The 13,926-nt window shown below is 39.5% G+C and overlaps 1 protein-coding gene across 4 annotated transcripts in view; it reads right to left on the minus strand.

Annotated features, from left to right (window-relative positions):
- The window catches only part of adam22 (ADAM metallopeptidase domain 22), a 62,709-nt gene that overhangs the window by 3,541 nt on the left and 45,242 nt on the right, over positions 1-13,926 (minus strand). Inside the window, exons 15-31 of one of the 4 annotated variants that reach the window (XM_017309539.2) lie at positions 10,468-10,567; positions 10,199-10,270; positions 9,135-9,227; positions 8,740-8,820; positions 8,588-8,638; positions 8,442-8,505; positions 8,172-8,277; positions 7,976-8,095; positions 7,609-7,777; positions 7,397-7,508; positions 6,723-6,813; positions 6,590-6,643; positions 5,130-5,330; positions 4,686-4,786; positions 4,421-4,487; positions 2,416-2,505; positions 48-171 (exon numbers count right to left, since the gene is read on the minus strand). In XM_017309539.2, coding sequence (XP_017165028.1) covers positions 48-171; positions 2,416-2,505; positions 4,421-4,487; positions 4,686-4,786; positions 5,130-5,330; positions 6,590-6,643; positions 6,723-6,813; positions 7,397-7,508; positions 7,609-7,777; positions 7,976-8,095; positions 8,172-8,277; positions 8,442-8,505; positions 8,588-8,638; positions 8,740-8,820; positions 9,135-9,227; positions 10,199-10,270; positions 10,468-10,567 — 1,696 coding nt within the window. The remainder of the gene's footprint in view (positions 1-47; positions 172-2,415; positions 2,506-4,420; positions 4,488-4,685; positions 4,787-5,129; positions 5,331-6,589; positions 6,644-6,722; positions 6,814-7,396; positions 7,509-7,608; positions 7,778-7,975; positions 8,096-8,171; positions 8,278-8,441; positions 8,506-8,587; positions 8,639-8,739; positions 8,821-9,134; positions 9,228-10,198; positions 10,271-10,467; positions 10,568-13,926) is intronic. The other 3 variants (XM_017309540.2, XM_008431664.3, XM_008431665.3) reach the window with 3 other exon arrangements.

The raw sequence follows: 13,926 nt of genomic DNA on the forward strand, positions 1-13,926 counted from the left end.
TCACAATTCTTCTAAACGTAACAGTCTGGTTTTGAATTGATGCTCACCCTGGCGCTCTGCCTGTTGGCTTTCCTCTGGTCGTCCGGCAGTGGAGGCATGGGATACGGGTATCTTCTGCTGGATGCAATGGATCCTGTAGAAGAAGTCGGGGACTTGGCAGGGGAAAGTGTCCTGAGGAGAAAGCGAAGGTGGCACCGTTAGACGTTTCGCTTTCTCCTTCTACAGCTGGTGCACCAACATGTTGACCAAAGACACAGATGGCTAAATGAGGTTAGACACAAAGTGTTGAGCTAATGTTAGATCTGTGACTTTGGGCAACATCTTTCTTTAGCTGCTCCAGTAACTCAGTTTCACCTTCACTAAGGCCGAAGTTGCTCTTAAAAGTTGAAGCTACCACTCATCTGAAGCGTAAAGAAAACCAATCAGGGCTCAGCTTTTCAGAGCAACCTCTGTGCACTGTTGTTCCCAGCTGCCGCCTTCTGCGACTTACATGCTTTAAAGTTCAAAAAGTGTAAAAATGCAGCAGAATAAGGAAATATTCATTTATCTGTGTTGAAAATGGATGGAAGCTTCTCCTGTTTAGTCGATAGATTGGATCCGTCAGAGGAAAGCAGACCAGGCCACAGCTGGGAATCAAGAACATACAGTGGTGCTTAAAGGTTTCTAAATACATACTTCATTATTTCTGAATAAATATGACCAAAATCATCACAGTTTAAAGTTTTCTACCATATAGAATCAAACCAATAAAATATAGTCATGGGGTAGCAATCAAATGCTGATGCTTAAGCTGCTTGTTTCTCATGTTGAAATATATTATTTTCATTTCTTTAAAAAAAAATATGTGTTTTCAAAATTTCAAGAAATGAACCACATTCTTCTTCACCATCCTGTCATGTTTAGGTTATAATGTACACTGGTTTCATATGTTGAATATTTGTTGGGATGAAACTTTAAAAAATGTATTTTAAGCTACTGTATCCTTTGTGTCATTCTTTTCTCTGATATTATGATCATTTTAAAGATTTGCATTGCAGCAAAGAAAGTCTGGGGCCTTTCTGCCTGGAGTTTGCATGTCCTCCCTATGCATGTGTTGATTCTCTCTGGTTACTCTAGTTTTCCTCCCACAATTAATTATTGTGCAGGACTGATTAACATTTATTGAAGGACACATCAGTATAAGGATTTTTTTGCAACTCACTGATGTTTATTACTAGATACTACACCTCATTACACAATTTGGATACTTTTACAACCTCTGAATCCAGTGATGGTTCAGGTCATCCATATGCAGAAATGCAGAAAATACCAAAAGGATTTGTGAGATTTAAAGCACCACTGCAGTAAGAACAAAGGAAGAGAGGGAGATCGTCCCATGTGCAGCAGCTTGAACACATGAACCACCTGCAGTGCGACGGTCGAAATGTCCCAGCCTGACAAAAAAAACAACAACAACAACAAAAACAGAGAGTGGAGCCAGAAGCATTTTCCTTAATATAAAAATACATTCATATATGAAGACCAAGTAATTACAAAGCTTGGGAAAACTATTTGCCTGTACAGATTTAAACAACACAGTAAGTAAACAAAGGACCTATTCTATTAGTCTAATTCAATTGAATTGAATTCAGGTTATTTATGTAGCATCAATTCACAACAAATGTCGTTTCAAGGCACTTTACTAAAAGCTTTGCAGCTGAATGGTTTGCCTTCTGGCTCCATGTCCCTCTGCTCTTTTGTTGGGATCTTTTCTCTAGTTGAAGTAAAACAGGGAGGATGAACAATGAGCTTCTGGAAACGGTGAAAGTCTATAGATTCCAGTGCTTGTGGTTGTTGTCTGGTGACTGGCAGTGAAAAACTTGCAACCGTCTATAGACTTCAGACACAATCAGAGTTGACGTTGTCACAACAGGACAGGGAGGGTGTCAGAGCTGGAAGTGTGAGCCTCAGCTCTGACATCGACCTGGTGCATGAGAAGTCAGTGGGAGCGGTGCGGGGCAAATCCACCAACACTTACTGGAAAGGAACAACACTGAACATGCAGAGGTAACAAGAGACTGGGGGGGAGAAAGGGAGCAAAGAAGGGAATATGGAAAATTAGGAGGAAAATAACTTTAATGATTCTTTAATATGTTTAATCCTCATTTGTGTAAGAAAGTGAAGCAAAAAAGAAAGTCTGCAAATAAAGAAGAGAGCTGATGAACAGGGAAATAATCTATACTGATTCTTTTAAATTGGTTTTCCCTTCTGAGAACTCCACACAGCAACATGCCTGTTTCTTTAAGAACTGTAGAGGGGGAGGAAATAAAGACCAAATTGGCACAAACTCTTCCTAAATCCAAACCAGAAAACAAATCAAAAGTGAGGGAACTTTAGACAAGCGTGTGAGGTAGGGGACATGATCTGAGTTAATACCTAAGGAAAGGTCCTTGAGTGTTTTTATTCACATCTTCTACCCATTTAGTTACATCATAAAACTCTGATTTGTTGCGAGGGGTTAAATACCTGTGGGGGGGAGGGAGGAAGGCGGGGAAGGGCGGGGATCATGGAACCAACACAAGGAAGGAGAGAAGAGAGAGATAAGGAAAGAGGGAGTTGAATAAACTACAAGTAAGCAAATGAGGGAGGACAGAGGAAACATCTTCGGAGAGCAGAGCAAAGACAGAGTTTGAGCTGAAGGTGGTGGACAGACCTGAGTGTGGTTTCAGATGAACACAACACCATGAACAAACAAACAGTGTTGTGTGTCACAGGCTCGGCTGCGTTTTGGTCGCATCATTCCAAGCAGCCAGCGTCTCAGCAGCCACTTTGTCGGCAACATGCTCAAGACAGCTAGTGCACTACAGACTGCTTCGTGTGCAAAAGAGATCTTAATCGAGTGGGGGGGAAGGGAAACAAACAAGCAAACATGGCAGACAAAGAGGCGGTCGATGCACGCTAAATATCGTACACTCACAGTCAACAAACAAGATATTTGATTAATTCACGGTCTCAGAGCAAAAATTTTAGGATTAAAAGATGAAGTAAAAAAAAAAAAAGCCAGATAAAGCATTTACTCTTATGAGAAGAGCAATGTGAGCTCCGCTTCTTTTCTCTAAAACAAATGTTTTCTACAAACAGCCTTTACTGTAAGAGTAAAGAGTAAAAAGCCTTTACTGTAAGCGTACATGGTGGTCTTTGTTTCAACTGTCAACAAATCTGACACATATTGAGTTGCCAGAACCTGACATCAAATAAAACCGTCGCTTTTTCAAATACTGATTAACTTTTCTCTAAACAGCATCACTTTAGTTAATTTTCAGTCTTACATTTTTAAATATTGTTGCTTCAAGTCTGCAGTTAAGAACATAGCCAATTCTGACAAACGGAAGTTATTTATTTACAGTTTTTTCTTTTTATTTGTGTTCAATAAATGATGAGACTCTGTACAACAATGAACTTGTGGTATTTTCTTCTCCCAGGAAAAAAGCAGTAATATTAAAGTCTCTAGCTTAAATGCATTTAAGGTAAACATTTATATTGGCATATAGTTATGTATCCATCGTCACGAGCAGAAGCTTAATTAGAGGCTTAAAAAACCGGCACCAAAGGTAACAAGGGATTTAAAAGTGTTATTATTCTGGCAGCATTGAGGTCGAAGTAACTTCTGCTCCTGTTCTGACCAGCATTTTTATTCTGATACGCATGTGTTTATGCAACCATTCCTATTTCCCTGAGAAATCCGGATACTGAGCAGTACAATGATTCTGTAAAACAGTAACAGTGAAAGAAAGTAACTGAAAGTCTCACTTTTCCCACAAAGTCTATGTTTTAAGGTTCAACTGCTATGTTACAGTCAAAACGTTTTTCTGAAGTTAAACTCTACAAGCTCGTCCACGGTTAGATTTCCTACAACATGTAGTGGCTGGACAGGAAGTCACAAAACTGATATGTAATCTTATTAGTCTCGACTGTAACTAATTATTGTGGGGAAACATGCAGCAGAAAAGTGTGGAGAAAGAGATTATCGATTTAATTTAATAACATGGTTTTCAGACATATTTCACCCTTTTGCAGTTTAAAATAATACGTCATCCATATATGCTAATGCAGTTTACATTTCAGACAAGGCCTGGCTTCAAATGCGCTTTTGTTGTCATAAAAATGTGTGATTTAGTTGCTTATCTGCGTCAAAAACAAATCCCTACTCTCATGGATTTATGATTTTCAGCTCTAAAATATCACATTTATTCTTTAGCATTGAATCGAACACCAACTTTAATGTATTTTGTAAGCAAAACCATTACTTCTAAACAACTTGAGTTTTTTTGTTGTTGGAATTGCTGACATTAAATGTTGAATTATAATTTGTTACTTGTTTCCCCCTATAAAGAATAATTTTCAGATTGCTGAGCAGACGGCGACACCGAGGTGAACTCACTCTGTGGAGTTGGAGCGAGCCCTGAACTTCTTCCCTTTCAGCTTCTTCCGATTACCGCTGAGGTTTCCTGGAAAGAAAATCAAGGTAAGAGGCCTGAGGAAAAGTATTTGATATTGAACAAATTTAGCTCCTGAAAATGCTTCATTTCACAATGAAGAACATTTACTGCACACTAAATCATATTAATCAGACCATAAAGTGATTGGATGAGTCGTATTTAATCATATTTAAATTTCCGTGTTCAGAAAGCGTATCGGTGCGTCACCTTGCCACGAATTGCTCCGTGGTCTCCCGTTTTCACAGATGTCGGTGATGTGTTTGGCATCTGGAATCCTCTCGCTCCACGAGTGGGACAGGCCGTTAGATCTGTCCACATGAACACAAATAAAACCGCTTAACAGTGTTCCTTTAACATTTTATGAGTCCAGAGCAATTTTTGGAGACAAGAGGAAATGTAGACAACGGTTAGTATGATATGTAAACGTGAGCAGTAGAAGTGAGTATACAGCACCATGAGTGACTCAGTTCGTCAATGTCAAGATGTTTCCCCATTTTGACATCTTTTTTAGCTTTAAAAATGCTCATACCATGAAAGCCATGGTACTCCCAAAAGCATAATATGGACACATATTATGAGTGAGATCTCCATCAGCAATTTCAGAAAACATTGGAAACAAGCAAATGAATGAGGGATGATGAAATGGCAAACCTGAAGCCAAACACTGAGAAGTTCTGAGAAATGGATGGGAAGGATGGAGTGAAGGACAGCGTGCAAATCTGCAGGTGGGACAGGCAGGCTGACCTCTTCTTGGAGCTGCATCCGGAGTTGGTGCTGACGCCCGGAGGCATGTCGCTGTAAAATGAATCTGCATCCCCAGGTTTGGTGACATAGTCACCAGGGGGGATTTGTCTGGAAACACCAACGGAATAATATTTAGATGCCATACAAATGGACCCCATAAAATTGCCACCAGATGTTATTTATGTCTGAGTGGCAACTTATTGATTTAAACAAGCCTCAACTTATTGATTTAAACAAGCCTCAACTTATTGATTTAAACAAGCCTAATCCAGAGGTTTAAAAGTTGTCTGAAACATAAGTTTATGCAAAGCTTCTGGTTTTGTTATATTTAACAATTTTGGAAATATGGATTTCGTCAACTGAACTAAAAAAAAAAAAAAAACTTTGTCATCACACAACCTCTACCTTATTAAATACAAAACACCAACAACAGTTAATAATCCCAGGTCGGGGATGTGTGTAAATGTGTCAAAACATTATTTCAGTAACAAGAACTAAAGTGTCATTGCACCAAAAATTGTTTTAGAAATTTTGACAGATATTTGCTCATTTGTTAAAAAAAAAAAAAAAAAGAAAAGATTTCATTGGTAACTTCTGGGACATTTTACTATGTAAATAGGGTTAAATGTGTATGTCAGTCTGTTAGCTTCAGCCTGAGTCCACTGCTCGTTAAAGTTCACTTGATTTATTATTGACCATATTAACCCTAGGTCCTTTAGAGATGAGCTTATCCCTGTGTGTGTTTGTGCCTGAATTAGGTTGTAGATTAGCCTGGTGCAGAGTTTGAGAGAAAACATATTTCAGCCGGGACCGACAAAACAACATGATGAGGCCATCAAGTCAGTTCCTAGAAAATTTTTAAATTATTCTCCAACATCAGAGCATCACTCTGGCTTGGATTCTCCTCAGCTTTATTGGTCCAGCTCTGCAGCTGAAGATCTGCGTCTCGATCTTTCCTGTTTGTCTGCCTCAGAGACTAAAGTCAACAGTGCATAATATAGCACCATACTTGAAAAGTATAATGCTGTATTATCCACTAAACTGACCAGAATATGGCTTCAGTAATTAGATCTAATATAATTTAAAATGTCTCCTAATTACAGCCGTGCAATATTAGCCATGAGTGTTAAAATGTTCTTTTACCAAACACAATATCTAAAGTGGAGTTAACTACCATTTATACCATGGATCAATTCATCTTGATCACAACGCTTTACTACAAGATCTGAAGCATTCCAAAAACTTTTGCTCCCAACTAGAATTTAAAGGTTACCTCAGTTTGCTGAACACGTTCACACCTACCACAGCATTGTTGCGCATTTTGTGACACAAAATTGAAAGAAAAACAAGAATGAAAAGCAGCAAACCGGCAGAATCTCCTGTGAACCTCAGATTCAGCGTATCGCCTCTTTTTGTAGCTCCTGTGAAGAGAACAGATTCCTGATTTCAGCCCATCTTTAGCCAATCATCATCTCTCCTTATGCCTGTGCGGACACTCACTTGTAGCACCAGGCTGTGACCGCCAGTATGAGAGCGAGGAAGAGGATGGAGCCAGTGATGGCCCCGATGATGATGTTGGTGCTGGTGATACCTGAGGAAGACGGAGGAGGAGGAGATGACAGTGGTGGAGCCAAATGTGTGTTAATTGATTGGGTTAGGCTTGTGGTCTTGTGAGCAATCTGATCATTTGGGGGAAACAAAAACCACAAAACACAGCAGAGCGAAACAATCAAACACAGGAGAACCAGCGGAAAGGGTTTGAAAGGAAAAGAAGGGAGATCTTCACCGTCTGCAGGGTTTAGCTTCCCATTCATAAGGAAGAACACCTAAATGTTTTATAAAACGAGTTTTAAATTACAGAGACCTGGGATGAGCGAGGAAAACAACCAGAAAATGGAAACAAAAACAGAACAAACAGCGAAAAAGAAACTGAAACTCTGACCTCCAGGCAATCCTTCACAGAGATCAGTCTGTCAACAAAAAACGAGCATAAAAATAATGACAAAAAAAAAGAGAGCGACATGCACAAAATGCTGATTGAATTAATAACAGTGAAAGAAAAGGACAGTAATGATGCAAATACTGAATGGTAACAAGTGTGAATTGCGGATGAAACAGAAAACAGGAAGGAGAAAGATGATTTAATGCTGGTGGTGCAGCGTTTGAACCTGTACCTGAAACAGGAGCGGTCGGTCCCACCACAAGGTTACTGAACGGAGACCTGGAGTAGCAGTCGTCTCCTGTCCAGCCCAGCTCGCACACACACCTCAGCTCATTACTGCACACCTGCAGAGAGGACGTTCGTTAAACACCAGCAGGTTCGTGCACTTGATGAATATGCAGTACGCCGTGTTCGCTGAGTGGCTGCAGGAGAAATGTCGCATACTCCGTGTCCAGAGCAGATGGTCTTGTCGGTGGTGCCAGGACAGGTGCTGAAGTTGAACTGTTCAATCGGCAGACACTTGTGATCCAAGCAGATGCTGTCTGTTCCACAGGCCGTCCCGTCCTCGACGTACCCCAGGTCCGTGTCTCCGTCAATCAGCACATGTGCACCGCTGAATGAGGAACATCACAGAGAGAAGCGGTGCGTTTATGCGAGTTGTATCTGTGTGTGTAGCTTGTGGGTTATATGGGAAATTAATCTGCACTTAACAGTTAAAGGATGTAACAATACACTCTAAAAAAAAAAAAAGTGTTGCTTCATAGCAGAACACATCACCAGTCTTAATCTGTTAGGTTTATCCGTTTCATACCTGCAGTCCAGGGGGGCACCGTGCTGGGCGACTGAGAAAGAGGTGAGTCCTCCCTGCAGGTCGCCCAGCCGCGGGGCGGGGGAGATGTTTGAGCACAGCAGGTAGCCGCAGTGAACATCCCTAAAACACAGGAGTACAGAAACACAGATTGACCAGAGAGAAGCAAAAGTACAAGTGACCAAAAGGACACGCTTACTGTTTGTTACACTGGATCCAGGTGTCCTTTTCCTTCCCACAGTTTCCTTTTTCTGTCCCCTCAATGTTGAGCTTTTCATAGCAGAACTTGTCAGCTGCTGTCGCCTCTGATGGAGACATAAGACATTAATTTCCTGTCAGGTTTCTTCTGTGCAGTGGCCCAGAAAAGTACTAATACCACTTAAACTTTGTTCTCACCCAAATTTTACACACATAAAATGTATTGCGTTTTATTAAATTGTTACATAATATAGCCACATTGTGCACTTACTTTCTCCCCAAATGTACTTGCACTGTCTGTCTTTTGTTTTGCACCTTCCATTGAAGCAGCGACCCTGCAGAAAGAGAGAACCTTAATGTAAGAGTCAAGAAAAGCACAAATGCAATAAAATCTTATAACTTAACATAACGTCTTACCTGATCTTTTTCACATGTGTATCCGTCCATCTTGTGCACATTTGGTGGACACTGAAACAGACAAAAAAAATATACATTGACGAATAATGGACTATTGAACAGGTTTATTACTGCTACTCCAAATAAAACGTCAGAGGAAGACTCATGCTCACCTGGCTGGAGTTGCCTGTGCATTTTTCTGGTATGTCGCAGTCATTCACCGCATCTCGACACAAAACTCCCACGACCTCCATCTGCAGCAGCAAATCAAGCAGATTAAACAGATTGTTGTCTTGCGTTTGGGTGTTTGGGCAGCAAAGACGGTGAATCCTTTATGCAGGGGGGTCCCCAAACATTTCATCTCTCTACTTAGTTAAACAAACATGAAAATATCTCCAATAAATGAAGCTGTAACTTTAAAGTAGCATTATTAAAGAAATAGCGACAGATTTGTTAGTAGCTGCTAAATTAGAGGAAAGAAAAGGTTTGGTTGGTTCGTCACAGTCAGTTCGGTGCCACTTCGACGGACACGTAGACATCATGAAGATGAGCGCGTCTTGTTTGGTACCTGGCAGTTTCTGCAGCACAGTCCGTTGCTACAGTTGGACCCTTTGGTCAGAGTGCAGTTCTTACAGCAGTTCTCGCCCTCTTTGGCACATTCCTGAAAAAAAGAAAATATCTTCTGGTTCACAATGACTCCTACTGTCACACAGCTAATTTAAGCAGAGATCTGACTTCTTTTTTTATCCAGCCAAGATACCTGCTTTTGTTAAGAGATTAAGACAGCATGTGGTTTCTCTATCCCTGCTGCCATATAGAAGGCTAGATGCCATGCAAATATTTCTGAAAGTGCTGAGATGTGCCTCTAAATCAATAAATTATGGTGTTCAAATCACTTCCACATGTATTGAAACCAGCTTATGTGGCATGCAGAGTGCAAACATTTGTCGAAGAACATTAATTTGAACCACTGTCAAGACCTCTACAGCTTATTAAATTTCGTTCATTTCCAAAAATTTCACGCTCGGTTGTTAGTTGCAACAAACGGACAGCAGGCTGATGCCACTGAACTCTGGACTAAAGAACGTGTGTTTTCTGGAGTGATGAATCCAGATTCTCTGTCTGGTATTCTGATGAATGGGTCTGAGCTCGGTCATTTCAAGGAAATGCTCCTTACCTGACTGCACTGTGACGTGTGAGATTTGATTGTTTTTTTTTTCTGGATTAAGGGTTGGACAGACAACGACAATTTCATATTGCAAACTATGCGTGACCATGAAGACATGTCTGAATGGAAACCACGGCTAAAAGCAATAAGTGAGCTTGTTGACTGGGTGGCTCAGAGCCATCACCTCAACCCAGCTGACAGAGGCCCAGAGCCACGCCATCCCACCCAACATCAGTGTCTGACCTCGCAAATCTTCTCCAAAATGAACTGTCACATATTACAATATACAGATAATTAAATATTACAAAAAGCTTTAACAGAAAAGTCACTCTGTAAATATTGTTTTCCCCTCAGCAGCTAACTGCAGTTTTGTGCTTTGGATCACTCCCACCTGAATAACATCCTGTCTATTTTATTGTATTTTGATACATTTCTTGCATCTGTCCTACAGTGGCTGGACTCACCTCAGTGCTGCCACAGTCACACTCTTCTCCTGCCTCCAAAATGCCGTTACCACACTCTGGTGGGTCCAGCAGCTAAGCAGGAGAAAACAAGAGCAAAAATATATATTATTTCATTTTGAACCTTCAATAAAATGCACATTAAAACTGAATGGATTCAAACAGAAACCTTGTATTCAAGTGAATAGACTAAAATAACGTACAAAATGATTTCACACACCATTAGAGCTTTGACTAAAAAGTGACATTTACAGTTTGTGTGCGTAATTTACCTTTCGAGGTTTGTTAAAGAGGCAGGCTCCTCCCCCACTGTTCAGAAAGTTGTGGTACTCCTCCACGTTGCAATCAGTAAACTTCTTAGGTAAATAGAAACTGTTAAATAAAAAACACACACCTTGTTAAAAGAGAGCATCCACAGGTCTTAATGCTAGAGAGAGATTTCCTCTAAAGAAACACAGACAGACAAAACCCCTGAAACTGAATGTGTGTCGGAGTGAAATCATGTTTCCTCACTAGTGTTTCTTTCCAAAGTCTCACGAAACTCAACTCATTTAGTAAACTAACATATCAGAGGAGATTTCAGCAAATATGAGCCCAGATCAGGGATGTGAGTGAGAGGTAAAGGATGCATTTTTATTTATTCTGCTTATGATTAAGAAAACATACATTATAATTATCAATTGATCTCTGATCACAAAAAATGCTAGAAGCATTAATCACACTTTACTTATGTTTTAGTGTTTGCACATTAAGATTTCTGCTATTTTCAGATCATCAAACACAGTTTGGATTCAATTTATGAGAGAAAAAAATCCTGATCCGTTTTGAAAACATAATCATCCTCCATATTAAATCATGACTTAAATGATTAAAAAACATCTTTTTGGTTCAGTTTCACTAACCACCTAGCCTGATTACACGCCTGAAGAACCAAAAAAAAAAAAAAACGTAACTAGAACCTGTTTGACAACCTGAAATAGGGTAAAAGATTTGAAAAAGTGACACATCATGCCCTGATCTAGACAAAATAAAGAATCTATCAGATCTGAAAAACGTTACATGGCCATTTCTGAGTGTTCGGGAGTAAACCACAGCGAGTCAATACTTTCCTGCCTTTAGCTGTGAGTGCTTTGAGACAAGTCTCTAACAGCTTTGTGCGTCTAGATACTAAGATTTTCCACTTTGCTCTTTGCATAATAACTCAAACTCGGTTATATTGGATGGAAAGCATCTGTGGACATCGTTACTCAAAGTATTCCAGCAGATTCTCACTGCAGAGCAGCATTCGTCCGTTATTAAAATGGACAGGAAGCGAAAACGTATAATAAGTGAAAATGTAGACATTCGTACTAACTCACTCTTAATGAATAACAAGACAATTAATGTTTTGGTTTCAACCAAATTGCCCCAAGGGGAGGGAAATATTGGCAGGTCTGTCACAAAGGTATGGACACTGAAAACACTCAGTATTTATCCAACTATCCGCGCCCTCATGCACACAGAAGCTACGTCCTGTGGAAACAGCATGAAACTGTTACTCAGGTTAACTAGGTCAGGCATGCAGCAGGTACTACAAGATAAATACAGGCGGTTCATTGAATACAAATGTCTGAAATACCATTGACTTGACTTTAGAGATTCAGATTGGTCCATTCACAGGTGACAGGCGGAAAAGTAGCACCTGTCCTCTGTCATGAAACCTCTGGTTTATTTTGATAGAGAACTAGAGCAGGATCTAAAGAGGCTATGTTAAGGAAGTCAACTATTGTTACACTGAAATGAGGTAAATGTTGACAGATGAGAATGACATTGCAGACTGTATCAATCGGTTATTAGTGGACAAAAGCAAGTGATGACAAGCCGCGACTTGTCTGAGGAGAGGGCAGAGAGCTGTTCATTAGGAGAAAACAATTGTAAGGTTTTCCCCACAGATCAGCCAGTGACACTGACTGAAAACTAAAAGAAATACAAATTATCTAAATGTGACAATTTTTGGAAGTAGTATGAAAAATACAGCAGATTATTGAGCCGTATTTGTTCATATTGTCTACACCAGAGGTGTCCAGAGTGCGGAGCCGTCTGTGGTCCTTGGAAGCAGTGGCAGTTCTTGACGGGCAGAGCGGCATTAGGAAGAGGGACACACTAGCAGCTGATATAGAAAAAAAATTATTTGTCTATCAGTTGCACCCTGAACAAGTGCTCTGTTGCTCAATCCGAGTTTAATTCCTGTATTTTGATTGGTGGAGGTAGGAGAGGCATTTATGCCAGAACCGCTACTGCTTGGAAGGATTCTGTGCGGCCCGCAACCATAAATAAAATATGGTCCAAACTTGGCCAGCCAAGGCAAGTGGATGATGCAGAAAGACTCTTTTTCTTAAGGGTGGAAATTTCTAAACGCTAGCTAGGTCTATCAAAAGAGATGCAGACAAAATAAAGTCTTCTTAAATTAGAAAAAGTTGGGTGCAGTACAAAATCTTTTATTTACCATGATTTTGTTTTAATTTTGATATAATATAAAATAGAATCACAAACATCCAGTTATTTAGTTGAAACCAGTCTTGGGTGAACAAAAAATAAGTTTTGCTAAGTGCAAGAAGTATTTTTAAAGGCATCAACTATAAAACTAGAATAGTGTAAGAAAATACAATTCAACACAATTTATTTTGATATCTTACACCCTCCTTTAAATAAAGTAAAGCTGTTGGGTCCTTTTATTGGCTCTACAATGACTCACAAATAATCCTGAACAAATATCAAACTAATTTGTTTGCTTCATTGAAATAATGCTTGTTTCCTTTTTATGATTAGCTAATGAATCTTAAATGAAATTCACTTGAATAAAAACAAAATTGTTGCCTGTGAATATTTTCGGCTTGAAAATGTTGGCAAATTTCTTGGACGCCACTGCTATAAATAAAAACAGAAGCTGGAGCTGACGTGACGTGGTGCTGCTGAATGAGATGGTTGAGGTGACTGACAACTTTCAGTTCCCCAAAAATAAAAGATAATAATAAAAAAAACAGCACAAGCAACTATAGAGCAAGCTTCTGCTCACCTGCTGTACCTTTCAGGATAGAGGGAAAACCAAAATGTATTTAAGAAGAGGGGTATACACTCACAAACACAAAAATGCAACAGACACACACATCCATACGCAAAGCAAGCCTTCACAGCATAGAAATACACTTCAAGACAATATCTGGATTTAAGCATGGACAAAAAATGCACAGTGACTTATTATTTACCGTTTTCTTATCTTAACAAGGAGGTGATAGACGCATTTAGACAGCCTTATCTGGTGAAACCAAACAGCATGAACATATCTGGACTGACATCTAGTGGTAAATTACAGAACTACAGCATACTATAATACGATACAATTGTTATTTGTGTAAATATACAACTCTGGAAAAAATTAAGAGCCCCTTGCACTGAGGTAAAAATCTCATGGTTATTCCACCAAATACTGATTTCTGAACTCTTCCTGGGTTAAAACATTAGTATTGCTGTTTCTAAATGAATATGAACTTATTTTCTTTGCATTATTTGAGGACTGAAAGCACTTTTTTTTTTATCTTTTTTCTCATTTTCTGCTATTAAATACTACATTTTTGCTTGGGATTTCAGAGACAGAATAAAAGCACAATGTTAATTTTACTCAAACATATACCTACAGAGAGTAAAACCAGAGAAACTGATCATTTTGCAGTGGTCTCTTAATTTTTCCCAAA

This window comes from Poecilia reticulata, chromosome 16 (genome assembly GCF_904066995.2).
Source record: "Poecilia reticulata chromosome 16, P_reticulata-male-v2, whole genome shotgun sequence".
Lineage (NCBI taxonomy): Eukaryota > Metazoa > Chordata > Actinopteri > Cyprinodontiformes > Poeciliidae > Poecilia > Poecilia reticulata.